This window comes from Protopterus annectens, chromosome 14.part0, assembly GCF_019279795.1.
Source record: "Protopterus annectens isolate FY-2018-M chromosome 14.part0, PAN1.0, whole genome shotgun sequence".
NCBI classification, from domain to species: Eukaryota; Metazoa; Chordata; order Ceratodontiformes; family Protopteridae; genus Protopterus; species Protopterus annectens.
The window spans coordinates 481,442,602-481,459,129 of record NC_056748.1 but is presented as its reverse complement, the minus strand read 5'-3'; the positions used below and the strand labels follow the sequence as shown (position 1 = coordinate 481,459,129).

Sequence of the window (16,528 nt, the reverse complement as noted above, 5' to 3'; positions counted from 1 at the left end):
CTTACCTGGCAGCTTCATCCTTGGCATCTTTTTCCCAATATACTCTGCATCCCTTCTCAGTACATGTCCAAACCAATGCAATATCACCTCTCTGGCTTTGTCTCCAAACCGTCCAACCTGGGCTGACCCTCTAATATACTTATTCCTAATCCTGTCTACCCTTGTCACACCCAGTGAAAATCTTAACACCTTTACCTCTGCCACATACAGCTCTGACTCCTGCCTTTTTGTCAGTGCCACTGTCTCCAACCCATATAACATATCTGGTCTCACTACCCTCTTGTAGACCTTCCCTTTCACTCTTACTGGTATTAGTCTGTCACAAATCACTCCTGGCACTCTCCTCCACCCACTAAATCCTGCCTGTACGCTCTTCACCTCTCTTCCACTCTCGCCATTACTCTGAACTGTTGATCCCAAAAAGAATCTATTAGTTCCAATAAACGTGTTCAATTAAAGATGTTAGACTTATTGGTCAAAAGCTGCTAATTAAATATTTCCTTGAGTTTCTTAACAGGAGACACCCAAGATAATCTCCAAGAATCACAGACAATATCATTAGTTAACAGTTTTCTATCTTTTGCTCCCAGTACAGAAAGACCAGTAATTTAGTCAGGTTCCATGGGTGAGGATACTTTTATTTTAGCAAAGACATTTCTAATCATAAGTCAAAATTAAAGGGCAGGAGCCTAACATAAGAACCAACTCATTTACAGTAGTAAAGGCACCAAGATTGTTACTAGAAACAGAGAAACAATTATACGCATTTGTTATTGTACAGATGTCATTTATGTTGACATTTAATAATATGGATTCAACTGGTGATGCTCTACGATTAAATGAATTAATGTGTTCAGAGAGTTGCAAATCAATTTGTTTCCATAACTGATCTTTAATAATTTAATTCAGATTTTTGCAGATTTTATTAATTTTGTACTCCTTAGTAAACAACCATTACATCATCTTTTAGAGTATTTGGTCATCTTTGATTCTAAGCAGCATTTACGTCTTTTGATTTGCCATGAAAGAAAGTACAATTGTGTACACTCACCATAAATGTAGATGTGAGTGTATTCACTGCTGCAGTCATTACATTTGGGTAATCTGCTGGCAGGTTGACCTCAGTCAGCTTGAATAACAAAGTCTTGGGTCCTGCGTCGGTTGCCGTCTCCTCTTCCATGATGTCAAGTCGTCAGGGGTATAAAACATGCAGCCGATGCCATTTTATTCAGTTTTTCTTGCCCCAGATGTCAGGTGCCCCCTTGGGGAGCAAAAATATATATATAAATAAATAGTAAATATATAAATACACTTTTAGAAATAAACTTTACCTTCAACTAAAAAGCAAATAAACCACAAAGGCTTTTGAGTACAGTAAAGGAAAGAAAAGGAATAGAAAGGGGGATGGCGGGTGGGTAACCCAGACTGCAACAGTGAATACACTCGAATATCTACATTTATCGTAACTGTACACAACTGTACTATGTTCTTAGTGTTTCACTGTTGCAGTCATTACATTTGGGTAGAATCCCAAAGCTATGGATGGGAGGATGGAACTAAACAGCATTAGGAGCGGCAGTGGCAAAGCCTCTTCTGGATTTGGAGAAGAGAGGTAAAGGATGATGCTTTGTGAAGGTATGAACAGAGCTCCAAAGTGGCAGCTTCTACAATGTCTTTGGTTGGGACCCCTCTGAGAAAGGTTGCTGAAGTAGAGGCAGCCCTGGTGGAATGTGATCTGATCCCCTTGGACACAGGTTTATCATGGTGTAAATAGCAGAAACGAATGCAGTGGCTTATCCATTTAGAAATAGTCTGCTTTGATATAGCCTTTGCCTCTGATCCTGTAGCAAATGTTACCAGTAGTTGTTCAGACTTTCTTAGAGATTTGGTTCTATTTAAGCAGAATCTTAGTTGTCTGTGTACATCCAATGAGTGCATAACCCGCTCCCTCTTGTTCTGTAGATTTGGGTAAAATGTTGGCAGGTGAATGGTCTGGTTAAGAGCCACAGTGGATACCACCTTAGGCATAAAAGAAGGACTGGTCCTGAGGGACACCCTGTCCGGGTAAAATATAATAAAAGGCTCCACTCCCATGAGAGTCTGTAGTTCTGAAACCCTTCTTGCTGAAGTGACTGCCAAAAGAAAAACTGTTTTCCAAGATAGAAATTTTATATCCGCAGTAGCTGCTGGTACAAAAGGAGGCAGGGTGAGTTTTTCCAGCATAAAACTTGAGGTCCCATGCAGGAGTTGGTGCTCTTCTGGGAGGCCTTAAATTTTTGGCCCCTCTAAGATACTATTTAAGCAGTGGATGAGAAAAGAGGGGAGGCTATGTGTTGTAATGAGCCGAGATGGTGGAGGCATGGACTTTTATTGAAGAAAAAGATAGGCCCTAGTCAAGCATCTCAGTCAAATATTGTAAAATCTGAGGAATATTGGGCTTTGCTGTATCTATTCCTTGTGCTTGGTTCCAAGCACAGAATCTCTTCCATTTATCAGCATAAGATTTTCTAGTACTACGCCTTCTGGCTTCCAAAATGACATCCATCACAGATTTACTAAGAGGTGATGTTTGAATAATTAGTTGATTAGCCATGCTGCAAGATTCAGAGTTTGGAGCAGAGTGTGCAGAATTTGATAGTTCTGCTAAGACAGTAGATGAGGTATTTGAAGCAAGTACCATGGAGGAAGGTGAGGCATATTCCTTAGAAGCAGGTACCAGTGCTGGCGAGGCCAGTCCAGAGCAATTAGGATAATTTTTGGTTTTTCCTGTCTGACTTTTAGTAAGACCTTGGAAAGCAGAGGGGGAAAGGCATAGACTGATAGGTTTTTCCAGCTGAAGGATAGAGCATCCACTTTCCATGCTTTTTTGTGATGGGTTCTTGTGCAGAATTTGTCCAACTGATAATTTTGGGAAGAGGCAAATAGATCCATGTCTGGGCTCCTCCATTTCTGTGTTAACATGCTGAAGATTTGTGGATCCAGTCTCCATTCGTGTGGTTCCATAAGATTTCTGCTTAGGTCGTCTGCCAGAGTACTTTGCTTTCCTGGCAGGAATTGAGCTTGAAGATGTATTTAGTAAGTCAGGGCTGTGTCCCACAAAGCCATGGCTAGTCTGCAAAGGGGGTAGGAATGTGTACCCCCCCCCTGCTTGTTTACGTAACTGTGGTGTTGTCCGTCTTTATCAGCAGTTGTCCTGGATGAAGTAAGTCCTTGAACTTTACTTGTACTTTACAATAAAAGGAGGAGACTTGTACAAAAAAAGGCCAAATTTCAAGTAGAAAAATCATCCCTGATCAGCATTAGTAAGAAATTGAGGGCCCTCATCAAGTCAACTAAAGTTAATTTTGAAAAGAAAGTTGCCAAGGATGCCAAGGATAACCATAAGGCCTTCTATGGCTACATCAAAACCCTAAATGGCAACACTCAGGTCTGTTCTGAGCTACTACAAAATGGAACAAAATACACTGACCCTTCTGACATTGCCAACATCTTGGCGGACAGGTTCAGTGCAAATTTCTTCCCCCCCCTCACCACCTACAGGGCCTATTACCATTCCAGGGGATTGTGCAAGTCCAATTATTACTGATACGTTGGTTAACAAGGCTCTATCTAAAGCTAAAAACACTGCCTCCATGGGACCAGATGGTGTCCCAGGCTGTGTCATATGCGAGCTCCAAAAGGAATTAACCCCGCATCTTAATACCCTGTTCAGTCTCAGCCTCTCCACAGGATATGTGCCCATAGAATGGCGCATGGCAACGGTGGTCCCGCTACACAAGGGTGGGGCCACGACTAACCCTGGGAACTACCGACCAATAAGCCTGACCAGTCTGATCTGTAAGGCTATGGAGTGAATCATTATGGAACTCATAAATGGAGAGACTGGGAACCTCCAGTCGCTGGACCCCACACAGTTAAAGCCGTCAAGGGCAGATCATGCCTCCTGAACCTGGTGGATTTCTTTGAGACAGTTACTCAGGCTATAGATAAGGAAAAGGAGGTACACATGGCTTACCTTGACCTTGCTAAAGCATTTGACACCATTCCTCATTCAGGTATTATTGATAAGCTCACCAGCCTGGGCATAAACCCTTACGTCACAAGATGGATCGCAAACTGGCTCTCAGACAGATCCCATAAAGTAAGAGTAGCGGGATCTATGTCCGAATCCAGACTAGTAACGAGTGGTGTGCCACAGGGCTCTGTCCTGAGGCCCCTCCTGTTTGGTATATACTTCTCAGAAGTACAGGCAAAAGCACAGAAGGGCTGTGGTTGACTAAGTTTGCGGACGACTGCAAACTGGGTGCTATAATAGAGTCTCCGGCCGACATGGAGATCCTCCAGAAGGGCCTAAATGAGACTGATGCATGGTGTCAAAGCCATGGTCTCAAGCTAAATGCAAAAAAATTAGTAATAATTCCTTTTGGAAAAAACAGAGTACCTGCAAACTACAACATAGGAGGTAATCCCCTGAAATCTGAAGAAGAAATAAGGGATCTAGGGACCCAAGTAGATAGTCAGCTTTCCTTTGATAACCATGTTGCCAAAGTGGTTAGAAAATCCTTCTATGTGACCCTTCTGATCCCGAAAGGGTTTGCATCAAGATCTAAGGATGTAATGGTGCCCCTCTACTCTTCCCTCATCAGACCCATTATTGAGTACAATGCACCAATTGGAATGTACCTGGCTAGACATCTCCAGCAGCTGGAGAGACCACAGAGGTACCCAACCAAGAGGATTACTGGCCTCAAACAGTTGCCCTATGCAGCACGATTGAAAAAGCTAAGACTGTTCTCTGTTGCATAACGCTTTCTCAGAGGTGATCTCTGTCTAACGTACAGAGCCATGTCCAACCCAGAATTGTTGAACATGCTTCATCTTAGCGAAACCAAATTTACTTGAGCTACACGCTCTAGGGATATAAACCTCAACACAACAATGAATAGAACATGCCGGAGGGAGAGATTCCCTTTGCAGAGACTTCCCTTACTATGGAACAAGGTCCCAATGTACATAAGACAGAGCCCCTCACTGTCACTCTTCAAGAGGAACCTTGATGAGTGGATGGGTAACAAAGTTCACACTGGGGATCACACCAACAGCACTACTAGATAGGGGCCAAGGGTACTAGCTGCTAGTACAAGGGTCTAGGGAACTACTAAAGGGGCAGTGAATACCACACAAAGTGGCTGGGCTAATATATGCCTTTGAGCAGATAGCCCAGTACCAACCTATGAAGGCTGTCAGAGTCATTTTGAACAGCTAACATCTCTTTCTGGTTGATATGCAGATGCATTTGGTTTGGGCTCCATTTGCCCTGAATGCATTTCCCTGCCAGGTGGGCCCCCCAAGCATAGTCTGATGCGTCTGTAGTTAGGGTTTGGGTAGCCGGGGGTTTAGTGAATGACAGTCCCTTGTTTTGGTGACATGTCTCTGCCCACCAAAGAAACTCCTGTTTGTAGGCAAGGAATGAGAGGAATCATTGTTTCCAGGCTGTGACAATGTTGACTCCTAAACTTTTTAGGTACCATTGAAGTTTCCTCATATGCAGTCTCGCATATGGAATTAGTAGAATGCAGGATGCCATGAACCCCAAAACCTGCAGAATTTCTCTTGCAGATAACTGGGTTTTTGTTGCTATTTGTTTGAAGTATGTTGTCAGTTGCCTTTGTCTGGCATGAGGTAAGCCATCTGGGCAGTTGTATTCAAGCTTGCACCCAGGAAAGTAATTATTTGAGAGGGTACCAGCAGTGATGTCTTTTCGTTTACGGTGTACCCTAGGCATGCTAGAAGCTTTTTTACAAATGCCAGATGTTGAAGAAGAGAGTGTCCTTGTCCTCTGCTTGAATGAGACAGTCGTCCAGATAAGGATAAATTTGAATGCTTCTTTGTCTGCAGAATGCAATTACTAGTGCCAGGCACTTTGTAAAGACCCTGGGCACAGTAGATAAGCCAAAGGGCAGTGCAGAGAATTGGTAATGCAAAAAACCTGCTTTGAAGCAAAGGTATTTTCTGCATGATTCCCTTATTGGGATATGCAGGTATGCCTCTTTTAAGTCTAGAGTTACTGACCAAGCATTCCTGCCTAGCATAGGCAGTAACTGTTGTAAAGTCAGCATTTTTAATTTTGGAATGTCCAGGAACATGTTCAGAATCAATAAATCCAGTATTGGACGCCAAGAATTGTCTTTTCTGGGTACCAGGAAAATTATTTAATAAAAACCTTGCCCTTTCTCCTTTTCTGGTACAGGATGAGTAGCCCCCATATCCATGAGGGACATGACTTTTTTTCTGGGCCTCTGCCCACTGGTTTTGCGGCAGATCCGGCCATCCGTTTGGAACTGGAAAAGTATGGAAATGAAATCTGTACCCCTGGGATACTATGTTTAATACCCACTTGTCCTGGGTAATTAACTGCCAATTTTGAGCATGAAATGCTAGTTTTCCTCCAAGGGGGCTGCCAAAAGGTAAGTGCTTGCTGCTGGTAAAGGAAAGTCATTGAGACTGCTTACTGTAGGGGTTGTTGTTTCCTCCAGATTTGGAGTTGGAGGCAACCCATTGCTTTGATCTGTAAGAACCCTGTGATTGGTATCTGGAGCCTTTTGAGCGCCTGAATTTGAACTGAGTGGCTCTGTTGAACACAGGAAAGGACCAATTTTTAGTAGGCCAGTGCCTACTGAACCTGGGTGGCTGCACATGCAAGAAATCTTTTACAGTTTGCATAGATTTAGCTTTGTCTTCCATTTTCTTTAAAACCTCTTCTGCCTTATTACCAGAGTATTATGCTGCAAAGGTACATCCAACAATTTAGCTTTAACATGATCAGACAGATTTTGCTCCTTGAGCCAGGCATGCCTTCTAATCACAGATCCAATAACGGCAGCCCTACAAGAGGCCTCCAAAGAATAAAAACCACATTGCAAAGTATGCTTTCCAACCTGTTCTGCTGAATGCAATAATTCCTGTAACTATTATCCACACAATCAGAAATCAACATCATTTTCTGTTTCAGTAAGTCCTAACATGCTGTTGATATTTAAGCATATGAAACTGGCAGTTTAAAGCCCTGATTGCCAAGGTTGCAGGCATATAAACCTTCTTACGCCATCTATCCAGTGCCCTGGAATCTCTATCAGAAGGGGTACGATTTTTGGCTGTAGAGGCCTTTACACACTTGGGACCCTGAGAAATAGTCTCAGGATCAGCAGCAGATTTTTGAAAAGAAATTTGTGAGAGTCAGGAACCCTGTAATATGTCTGGCTTACTAGGAACCGGAGGCAGGGAATCAGGAGCCATGCTTGATTCTGAGAACACATCATCAACAATGTCTAATACAGGAGGAATTGCCAAAGGCCTATGCAGAGGACGAAGGAAATCCCTAAGCCTCTTTTTTTTGATTAGGAGAAGTCTTGACTCTCCCAGTGAAAATGTTCTCTTAAAGCATACAAAGTCTCTCCAAGAGAGTAATCCTCAGGAGGAGAAGCAGATGGGATGGATTCCTCTGCATCAGAATCCTCATAGGGTGGAATAAAAAATTCCTGATCAGAAGAAATGGAAACCTGATCTGAAGATTCATAATCAATGCCTTGCCTAGGCCTCTTAGCAGGGGGGGGGGGGACCCCTGAGCAAGGTAATTAAATCCTCAGCCATTTTGATCTGTTCTTTAGGCATAGGGGCCTGAGCACGTGGCTCAAGCGTCGTTTTTTTAGACACAGAAATTGTTTTTGACCTTGTTTTTGTTGCTGGCTTCGGTTTAATATAAAAATGTTGAGGCCTGAAAACACCCTCAGAAGCCGGTGCCTGCGCAGCAGCTCCAGACCCATCCAAAGGAGAGACACCCCGCGGGTTCAATACTCTGAGAATCTAGCGGCATAACGGACTCCGAATGGGTCTCGGTAAAGGCCTGCGACTCAAAAGTAGTGGGTATTAGGGGCTGTGAAAGCACCTCACTGAGTATGGCGAACCGGCGACTGGCTTAGGAGAAGCTTCATCTGTTTTGGACCTCGACTGTCTGTCTTTTTCTTTGCATTTTTTTTTTTTAACGCCGGAAGTCAGATTGCTAACAGACGACATTTCAGGATAATTAAATCTTGAGCCAAAATATTTAGAAGCAAAAATATACTGACGCTTTAGTGCGTTGGTTAAATCTAGCACAAAACCGACAGCAAAGCACATCGTGATCAGGGCCTAGGCAAGGAATACAGTACAAATGAAAATCCTTATGAGGTATTTGCTTCCCACAAGTAATGCAATTATTAACTTTTACTGACATCGGTAAGGAGCAAGAAAACGTTTCCCCAACGGGGTACTTAACTTTAGTTTGAAGACTCTGGTTCTGAAACTCGAATACGAAAATTTCAGGAGTCGGCCGACTGGCACTTGCGAACTGCTTCTGCTTTGGGCACCGCACAGCAAGAAAGACTGAATAAAATGGCGTCTGCTGCATGTTTTATACCCCTGATGACCTGACGTCATGGAAGAGGAGACAGCAACCGATGCAGGACTGAAGACTGTTATTCAGGCTGATTGAGGGCAACCTGCCAGCAGATTACCCAAATGTAATGACTGCAACAGTGAAACACTAAGAACATCATCTTGCTTCAAATTCATAGTTCTACGAGTGCAGACTTCACTTCAGAACAACTTGTGCTTAACTCAACTTCCAACAGCACACAGTATGATTTAACCTAGGAATTTTCTTTCAGATTAATTACTGTCCTAGATGTATGGGATGTTCAAATGTACCTCTCATGTTAAACCTGGAAATGGAACATCTTGAAACATTCATATCCAACATTTTTGTTGTAATCTGTGATATTGCAGTTCTAAAAGGAGCAAGTTATAAATGTTTAAGTAGCAGCTTGTTTGAATAATGTTGATACTGTGTTAATTCCTGTTTATCTACATCACACTGTACCCTAAAAACATAAAACAAAATTTCACATTGACAGCTTAGCATTTGATTATACTCAGTGCTTCATTCTTAATGATGCATTAGTGCTTAGGAAATAACCTCTTTAATAAAATATGAAGTTGAAGCAAATACAAGACGCTATCCTCCAAAAAAAGGAAGCCAATCTGGTGGTCTCCTGCCATAAACAGATTGTACAACAGAAGGAAGAACTGCTGCAAAAGAGAGTAAAATCCCACGAGTGGAGGAGCTCCCTGGACAGCCTCAGTAAGAAGCTGAGATCCCCTTATAAGATCCTCCAAAGCTAGCTATGAAAACAAAATCGCCACTAAATCCAAGGACAACCACAAAGCCTTCTATAGCTTTGTCAAAAATCTAGATGGCAACACCCAGATCTGCTCTGAGTTACAGCACAAAGGCACGAAAATTACAAAACCAACTGATATTGCCAATGATAGGTCGAGTGCTAACTTTACCCCCCTCTCACCCCCTAAAGGGCCCATATCCATACAGGAAGAATGCAGAGTCCCTGTAATCACAACTATGCAGGTAAAAGCTGAACTCTCTAAAACCAAAAACACAGCATCCATGGGACCGGACAACATCTCAGGCTGCATTTTACATGAACTTCAGAACGAACTGACTTCCCCACTTAAGCACCATGTTCAATAATAGCCTCGCATCAGGCTTTGTGCCCACTGAATGGTGCACAGCAACAGTTATCCCACTCCACAAAGGGGGAGCCACAACTGATCCTGGAAACTATCGACCTATTAGCCTGACGAGCCTGGTCTGCAAGGCCATGGAACGTATCATCATGGAACTCATAAACAAAGACATTGGTAACCTCCAAACTCTGGATCCCACCTAGTTCAGGTATGTGAAAGGCAGATCATGCCTCCTGAACCTGATCGACTTCTTTGAGGCAGTCATCAAAGCCGAAGCCGTGGATGAAGGTAATGTGGTTCACACAGCCTATCTTGTCCTCATCAAGGCTTTTGACACCATCTCTCATTCTGGAATTATAGCTAAACTCACTAAACTAGGCATAAATCCCTACATCACAAGATGGGTTGCCAACTTGCTCACTGACAGAAACCACACTGTAAAAGCTGCAGACTCCAAATCGGACCTCACAGCAGTGACAAGTGGAGTACCACAGGGTTCCATCCTGGGACCTTCTCCTGTTTGGTATCTACTTCTCTGAAGTACAGGCTAACACAGAAGGCCTCTGGCTAACTAAGTTCGCAGATGACTGCAAACTAGGAGCCATTGTCAAGTCCCCAAATAATATGGACATCCTACAGAAGGGCCTCGCTGAGACAGATGCCTGGTGTCAGAGCCATGGCCTCAAGCTCAATGCCAAAAAGTGCAGTGTCATCCCCTTTGGTAAAAACTCTATACCCATGAACTACCACATAGACAGCAATCTACTTAACACAGAATGCGTGATAACAGACTTTGGGACCCAGCTGGACAGTAGTCTCTCCTTTGATAGTCACGTCGCCACAAGTCCTTCTACGTGGCACACCTCATCATAAAAGGGTTCTCATCCAGGAAAAATGAGGTCATTGTTCCCCTCTACTCCTCACTCATTAGACCCATTATAGAGTACAACGCCCCTTTTGGAATGTACCTCACAAGACATCTGCAGCAGCTGGAAAGGCCACAGAAGTACCTCACAGAGGATTACTGGCCTCAAACAAATGCCCTACACTGACTGCCTCAAAAACTTCCAGCTTTACTCCATAGCATATCGCCTACTCAGAGGTGATCTCTGCCTAACATATAAAGCTATGTCAAACCCAGAGCTGTTGGACATGCTACACCTAAAGAAATCCCAATCCCTTCGAGCTACACGCTCTAGGGACCTAAACCTTGTCACCACAATAAACAAGACACGCTGGAGGGATAGATTCCTGTCCCAGAGACTTCCTATACTCTGGAACAAGCTACCCATCTATGTCAAGCAAAGTTCTTCATTAGCACTCCAAGAAAAATCTTGATGAGTGGATGGGAAATAGGAAATACACCCCAGGGATCACTTCTGTCTCTCTGCTGGACACTGGCACAGGAAAATAACTTTCTTGGGTGGCGTAAGCTATGGAACCTTGCTGGCTAGGCTTACGTAGGCCCTTGGGCTGATAGCCTAGTACCTACCTATGAACATGTGAAACAAAAATAAAAATAGCACTAACAGCATTCAAACTTCTGGACAATCTTGATTTTTTAGCTTGTTCTCTCAACATAAATCTATGAAGGTAGGTTTATCTAGGAGGTAGTAACTAATTGTATGGTAATTTTCAGATCAAGTAACAATGCTTTCTATTCTTGACCTTTGTATCACAGATGGAAATAAAGATTACCCACTAACCCCTGCCTATTTTAACCTAATTTTCATGGAACAGATGCATGTTACAAAACTACTTTATTCAAAATGGTGTTAGCTTGACTAGCAGAAGACAGTTCTGCAAACAAAAAAAAAAAACAGAGGGGATTGTTCTTTACACAAGACTCACTATGACACAATGAAAGGAAAGACAGGCAATACAGAAGGAAAGTTTTTCAATTACTAGTTAAAAAGTAGAATTATGCAAAAAAAAAAAAAGATCATTACTATTATAAAAACAAGCAAACTGATTGGACAGCTCAACCAGCATGACCACTAAAAACCGATCATACACCTACAGAATAAACTACGTCTGCTGAAGTACCACTGAGCAACTAGACTTCCTATAGGTATACAATGAGGAACAGAGCAAAATAAGAAAAATCACGTACGTTTTGCAAAACTAAAAAGAAAACTACCAGATGTTCCTTATATTTTTGAGATGCCCCTCGATGTTTTTTTTAATGTTTTAAAAATAAATAAAGAGGCAAACAGTAACAGATTCTGGAGTTTCACCAACGTGATCAGATCACACCAACCATGGGCAAATCCTGACAGAACCATGCACAGTCGTGGATTAATGATTAATGTGCATCATCATCTAATTTGTACATAGAGCAACTAAAATTACCAAGAAAGAGAATTAAATTCACACACTAAGGATATTCAATGCATGGGGTCCAAATGAAGTTTGCTTTCTGTGCAACATGAATATACATTTGTGTTGCATAACCAACTCAGTGTCACTGCAGATACTGTAAAGGTGACTGAAGTGATATTCAGGGTGCCTGCTAAAAGTGAACCAGTGCCTAACTGTTATTTGCTAACCAAATAGCTAGCGGACAAAAAAACATTTTGTAACAGTGGTTTGAAGCCGTGAAGCTTGGCCTTGACCAGCTCACTCCCCTTTTCAGTGTTTGTTACACTATATTCTTTGGGGGACAAACGTCATCTAATCTTGAGAAGTAAAATTTTCCATGCAGTGTACATGCGGTACTTTTTTTCCCCAGTTAAGCACCTAAATGTTATTACTGGCTTCAACAGTGTAGTATTCAACCCTGACAAATGTCGCAAACTTTCGGTGGAATTTATACTCCATATCATCATCAAAATCTTTGAATATTACCTGCCCACTTCTTACAAGATTGAAAACTTCACAATGTACCTCAGGTGTGTTATGAAGTATTTGAGGACTACATTTCAGTAAGCTCACAAGCATAAAATTGAAAACAAAACAAAAAAAAAAAGGAGACGGATCCAGTTTCTCCCCTTCAACCTACCTGAACAACTTACAAATACTGGAGGCAGGTCCAGATGCAACAGACAAGTTGAGTGGTCCAATTTCAGTCACATGTGGGGCCACGCAATCCTGAATAAGTGTCTATTAAAAAAAGGAAATTTGTTAAAAAGACATCCTCTCAAACTCTACACAAGTTGGCATTCTGAAACCCATTTCCAGGTTAACAGTGCCTCAGTCTTGTTATCTTAACTGTCTCAGCCATCAACCTCTTAAATTTACTGCAAAGCAGCCGACATAAAAGGAGGACATCAGCACACCAAAGGAGGACCAATCTAGATACGACTCCAAGGAATACAAGTCAAATTCATCTCTGCCCAACACTTGCGTAACTATTACACAATGTAACCATCAGAAAAAGGAACAATTCCAATGCTTCACACTCACACTCACTCTCACGCCTACTGCTAGGCTATTCAATGTACCGAAAGGCATTCTACAAATCACTGTGGAAAGGAAGGAGAATAATATAATGCAGAAAAGTTTCACTTCTGGTCCTGCTTAATCTTTTCTCTGCTTTTAGAATCAAACAGAACTTGAAATGAAAAGTGACACTGATCCCCTCAGACTGACCAGGTGTTAAACGGCCTTCTCACTATTGTGCCTTGTCCAAAAAAACAGAACGAATAGATCATGGATGAAATTCTCTCTAACAGTTAAGCATAATCCAGCTTCTCATGGACCCTGTCTGCAAATGGAAGTGTTGTGACTGGATGATAGTTATACAGATTGCCAGTATATAAACTAAATTGTTTGGAACATTATTGTGTCATTACTGGTACTGTCTTCCATTGGGCATACATCCTACTTGACAGGACATACAAAAAGTGTACCTTTATGGGGTAAACCTCTCTACTACTTAATCTTTGGACAGTGGTGTTTTACATAGATCAAAACCTGGTCCATCACTTTTTACAATACACAAGCTTCCTGTGGGGTCCTTATTTGAAGGAAGGGTATGCACTACTATGCACTGTGGTGCACAGTACCCTCTAGGTAGGAGATCACAGACTGCCCAGTGTCATGATTATCCATTCAGTGGTGTAAAAATATGGTTCTTCATGATTTAATCACATTGACTAATGCTGCAAACAAAACAAACAAAAAAACGGGGCACGGATATTTACCAGTGATAAGGTTACGGACCTGGCCAACTCCACCTGACAAAAGGGACCCACGCTAAGGGTGGGAGGAGTCTATGTGCCGCTAATGGCCAGTGTGTGCCCACTATAAAGGCAAGCAGCCCTGGGTAAATTAATCTACTGGCTGGTTGATGCCCAGTTGCCAACTTGGGTTAACTGGAACAGCTACGTTGAGTGAAAGCTGGACAAAAATTAAACCTCCAAACATGAACTAAGAATTGCTACACAAAAAATCACTGACCGGACAGACCCTGGACATGGATGGCATGATGGCAAGGAGGCTGCTCATCCTCTGTATCCAGAGCACAAGATCGAAGGGCAATGCAGCAAAGTCGCATCACTTGGAATCTAGTGTCTACTACACAGGAGGAAGATAGGAGATAAATGGTGTGTGAATCGTAGTGAAGGAGACGCTTCAGAAGATGGTGAGAGATCATCAAAATGAGTGACAGACTTGTGGCAATCTGATTCCAGTGCAAGGATAGGGTAGTACTCAATCTGAGACCACAGCAGGGTTGCAATAGTAAGCAAAACTGTGCATTTAGATAGCAGCTGCAGGGCTTACTAGATAAAGCAGCACAGCATGAGTTGGTGTTGATAATGAGGGACCCAAATTTTCATATTGGGACAGACAGAACAGGATAACATAACCACCTGGGCCAACATGGGAAGAGGAGTAGAGGCCACTCTAGACTCGTATGGCAAATAGCTTGATGGTGGCAACACATAACTCAGCAAGACAGACTATCATGAGATCACATACAGAAGTAGCCAACATGCAAATCAGGTAGACTTTTTCCTTGTAAGGAATGGGCACTGAGCAGAATCAATGACTGCAAAGTCATCTCCAATGAAATAGTCAGCCCACACCATAAACCACATTTTGCCAAAGTTGGCTGCAAGCAGTAGTCAGAGAAGGCACCAAGATCAGAGACTGGACTGAAGACCTGCAGTGACTGGATAGAAAGCACAAAAGTTCAAGGAAATACTCATAACTATGGCATCTCAAGAAGAGGAAGAATTGGGTGGAGCTGAATATCACTGCCTCAAACTGCACATGTGAGGACTACAGAACAGATATGGGGCCAAGCTGTGCATAGAAATAAAGTACATAAGGAAAGCTGATGGTGGAATGCCCAAGTCCAGCACATCAAATGAAATGAGTGCAGGAAAGTGGGAAGACCAAAAAAGACAGACCAGGCTAAAAAAGAATACAGGCTGGCTAACAAAGCACCTGGTTACTGCCTAGAAACTGCAGTTTTATTGGCTGTTTTGGGACAGTTCCAAACTCCTTGATCTCTCTCTCAAAACCAGGTTGCCTCGTGGTTTTGGCGTCTTTTCAGACTTGTTGGCTGTTGCTGAAGCACCCACCAAGAGGAGAAAACGCTGAGAAGAAGGGAGCCACTTTTGAGATTTTAAATATTTTCTTCAGATTATTTAAGTTTTTCTGCATTGCCGCCTACTTTTTGGCATTTTCTAGTTTGCTAAAGCTTATATCTGTGTTAGTAACTGTACGTAGAACACATCGAGAGCCTGTTTACTGCATTTCTTGTGTTGCACTTATTTTAAAATCGTTTTTTTCTTAAAACTTGCATTTTATCTGTCTCTGGCCTAGCACTCAAGTGTGGGGTCATTTATTGCACTGTTCTAACTAGTTGCTACTTGTTTATCTTTAAACAAAAACAAAAAAAAATCTTGCTTTTTTCCCTCTCTCTGTATTTTAAAAAAAGTTCAGTTACAGATTTGCTGTTCTGAACTGTTTGTAAGTTTCTTGGAGGCTATTGCTTGCTTGGGCTAAAAGGAAGTCTCTGTGTTCATCAGTGGCAGTGGTAGACACTGAACAGCCTGCCTGCCCCTGTGGGAGTGGTTACTGCCTAGAAACTGTAGTTTTATTGGCCACGTTGGGTCAATTCCAAACTCCTTGATCTGTCTGTCTTAAAACCCGCTTTAGCGCGAATTTGGCCATCGGGCAGCGCCGCTAAATCGGGTTTAAACTATTCCCGGCTCCACAAAGTCTGCTCTTCACTTTTTCTCTTAGAACTGTTCCAAATCTCAACGTAAGCATTTTCTTTCTAAAGCCCAGCAGTAGCTCATATAAGTATCTTATAAGTAAGCACTAATAAAATAAGCACTACACCCTCTTATACTCCCTTTAAGTACCTGGCCCCCTATTGGTCCTTTCTGATAAAGTCATAAGTAGTTCCTCATACTATTCTGGCATGTCCAAAAGTCAGTTTCGGGTTTACTCTCCAGTCCAACTGGTGAATATGGGAATCTTGAGGCAATGTTACAACTGCCTTATGTACATAGACCACCCTCTCCTCTTCCAAACGAGCTCAAATATATGCGAGAGATGCAACTATATAGCTAAACTGGAGGCTAAACTCTCTCAACATAGTACTGGCGCAGTCAGTCTGGAGGAGAAGGTAATCACACACACCACAAATCCAGTCTCACACAGATCTATCGAAACAGCAAACCAAACACACAAAAACATACTTGGAGGCTCTAATTAAAAATCTGCCCAAGCAACAGAGACCTCCAAAGAAGACATCCAAGCAACCGCTACCCCACAACAATACCCATGTATCACATAGTCCACAAAGTCAGTGTGCTAAACAACACACCTAATACACTTGTAATATGTGACTCTATTGTCAGACACACTGACGTCCCTCTCACCAGGCTGAACAAGGAGAAGGTCACTGTAAGCTGCCTGTCGGGTGCCAGGATCCGCCACATAACACAAGCACTCAGGTCACTCCAAAGCAAGTACAAATATGACTCCG

The 16,528-nt window shown here is 42.5% G+C and overlaps 1 protein-coding gene across 1 annotated transcript in view; it reads right to left on the bottom strand.

Annotated features, from left to right (window-relative positions):
- RRP12 (ribosomal RNA processing 12 homolog) overlaps nt 1-16,528 on the bottom strand; it is a 1,805,151-nt gene that overhangs the window by 1,357,724 nt on the left and 430,899 nt on the right. Inside the window, exon 14 of the mRNA XM_044056239.1 lies at nt 12,581-12,681. Coding sequence (XP_043912174.1) covers nt 12,581-12,681 — 101 coding nt within the window. The remainder of the gene's footprint in view (nt 1-12,580; nt 12,682-16,528) is intronic.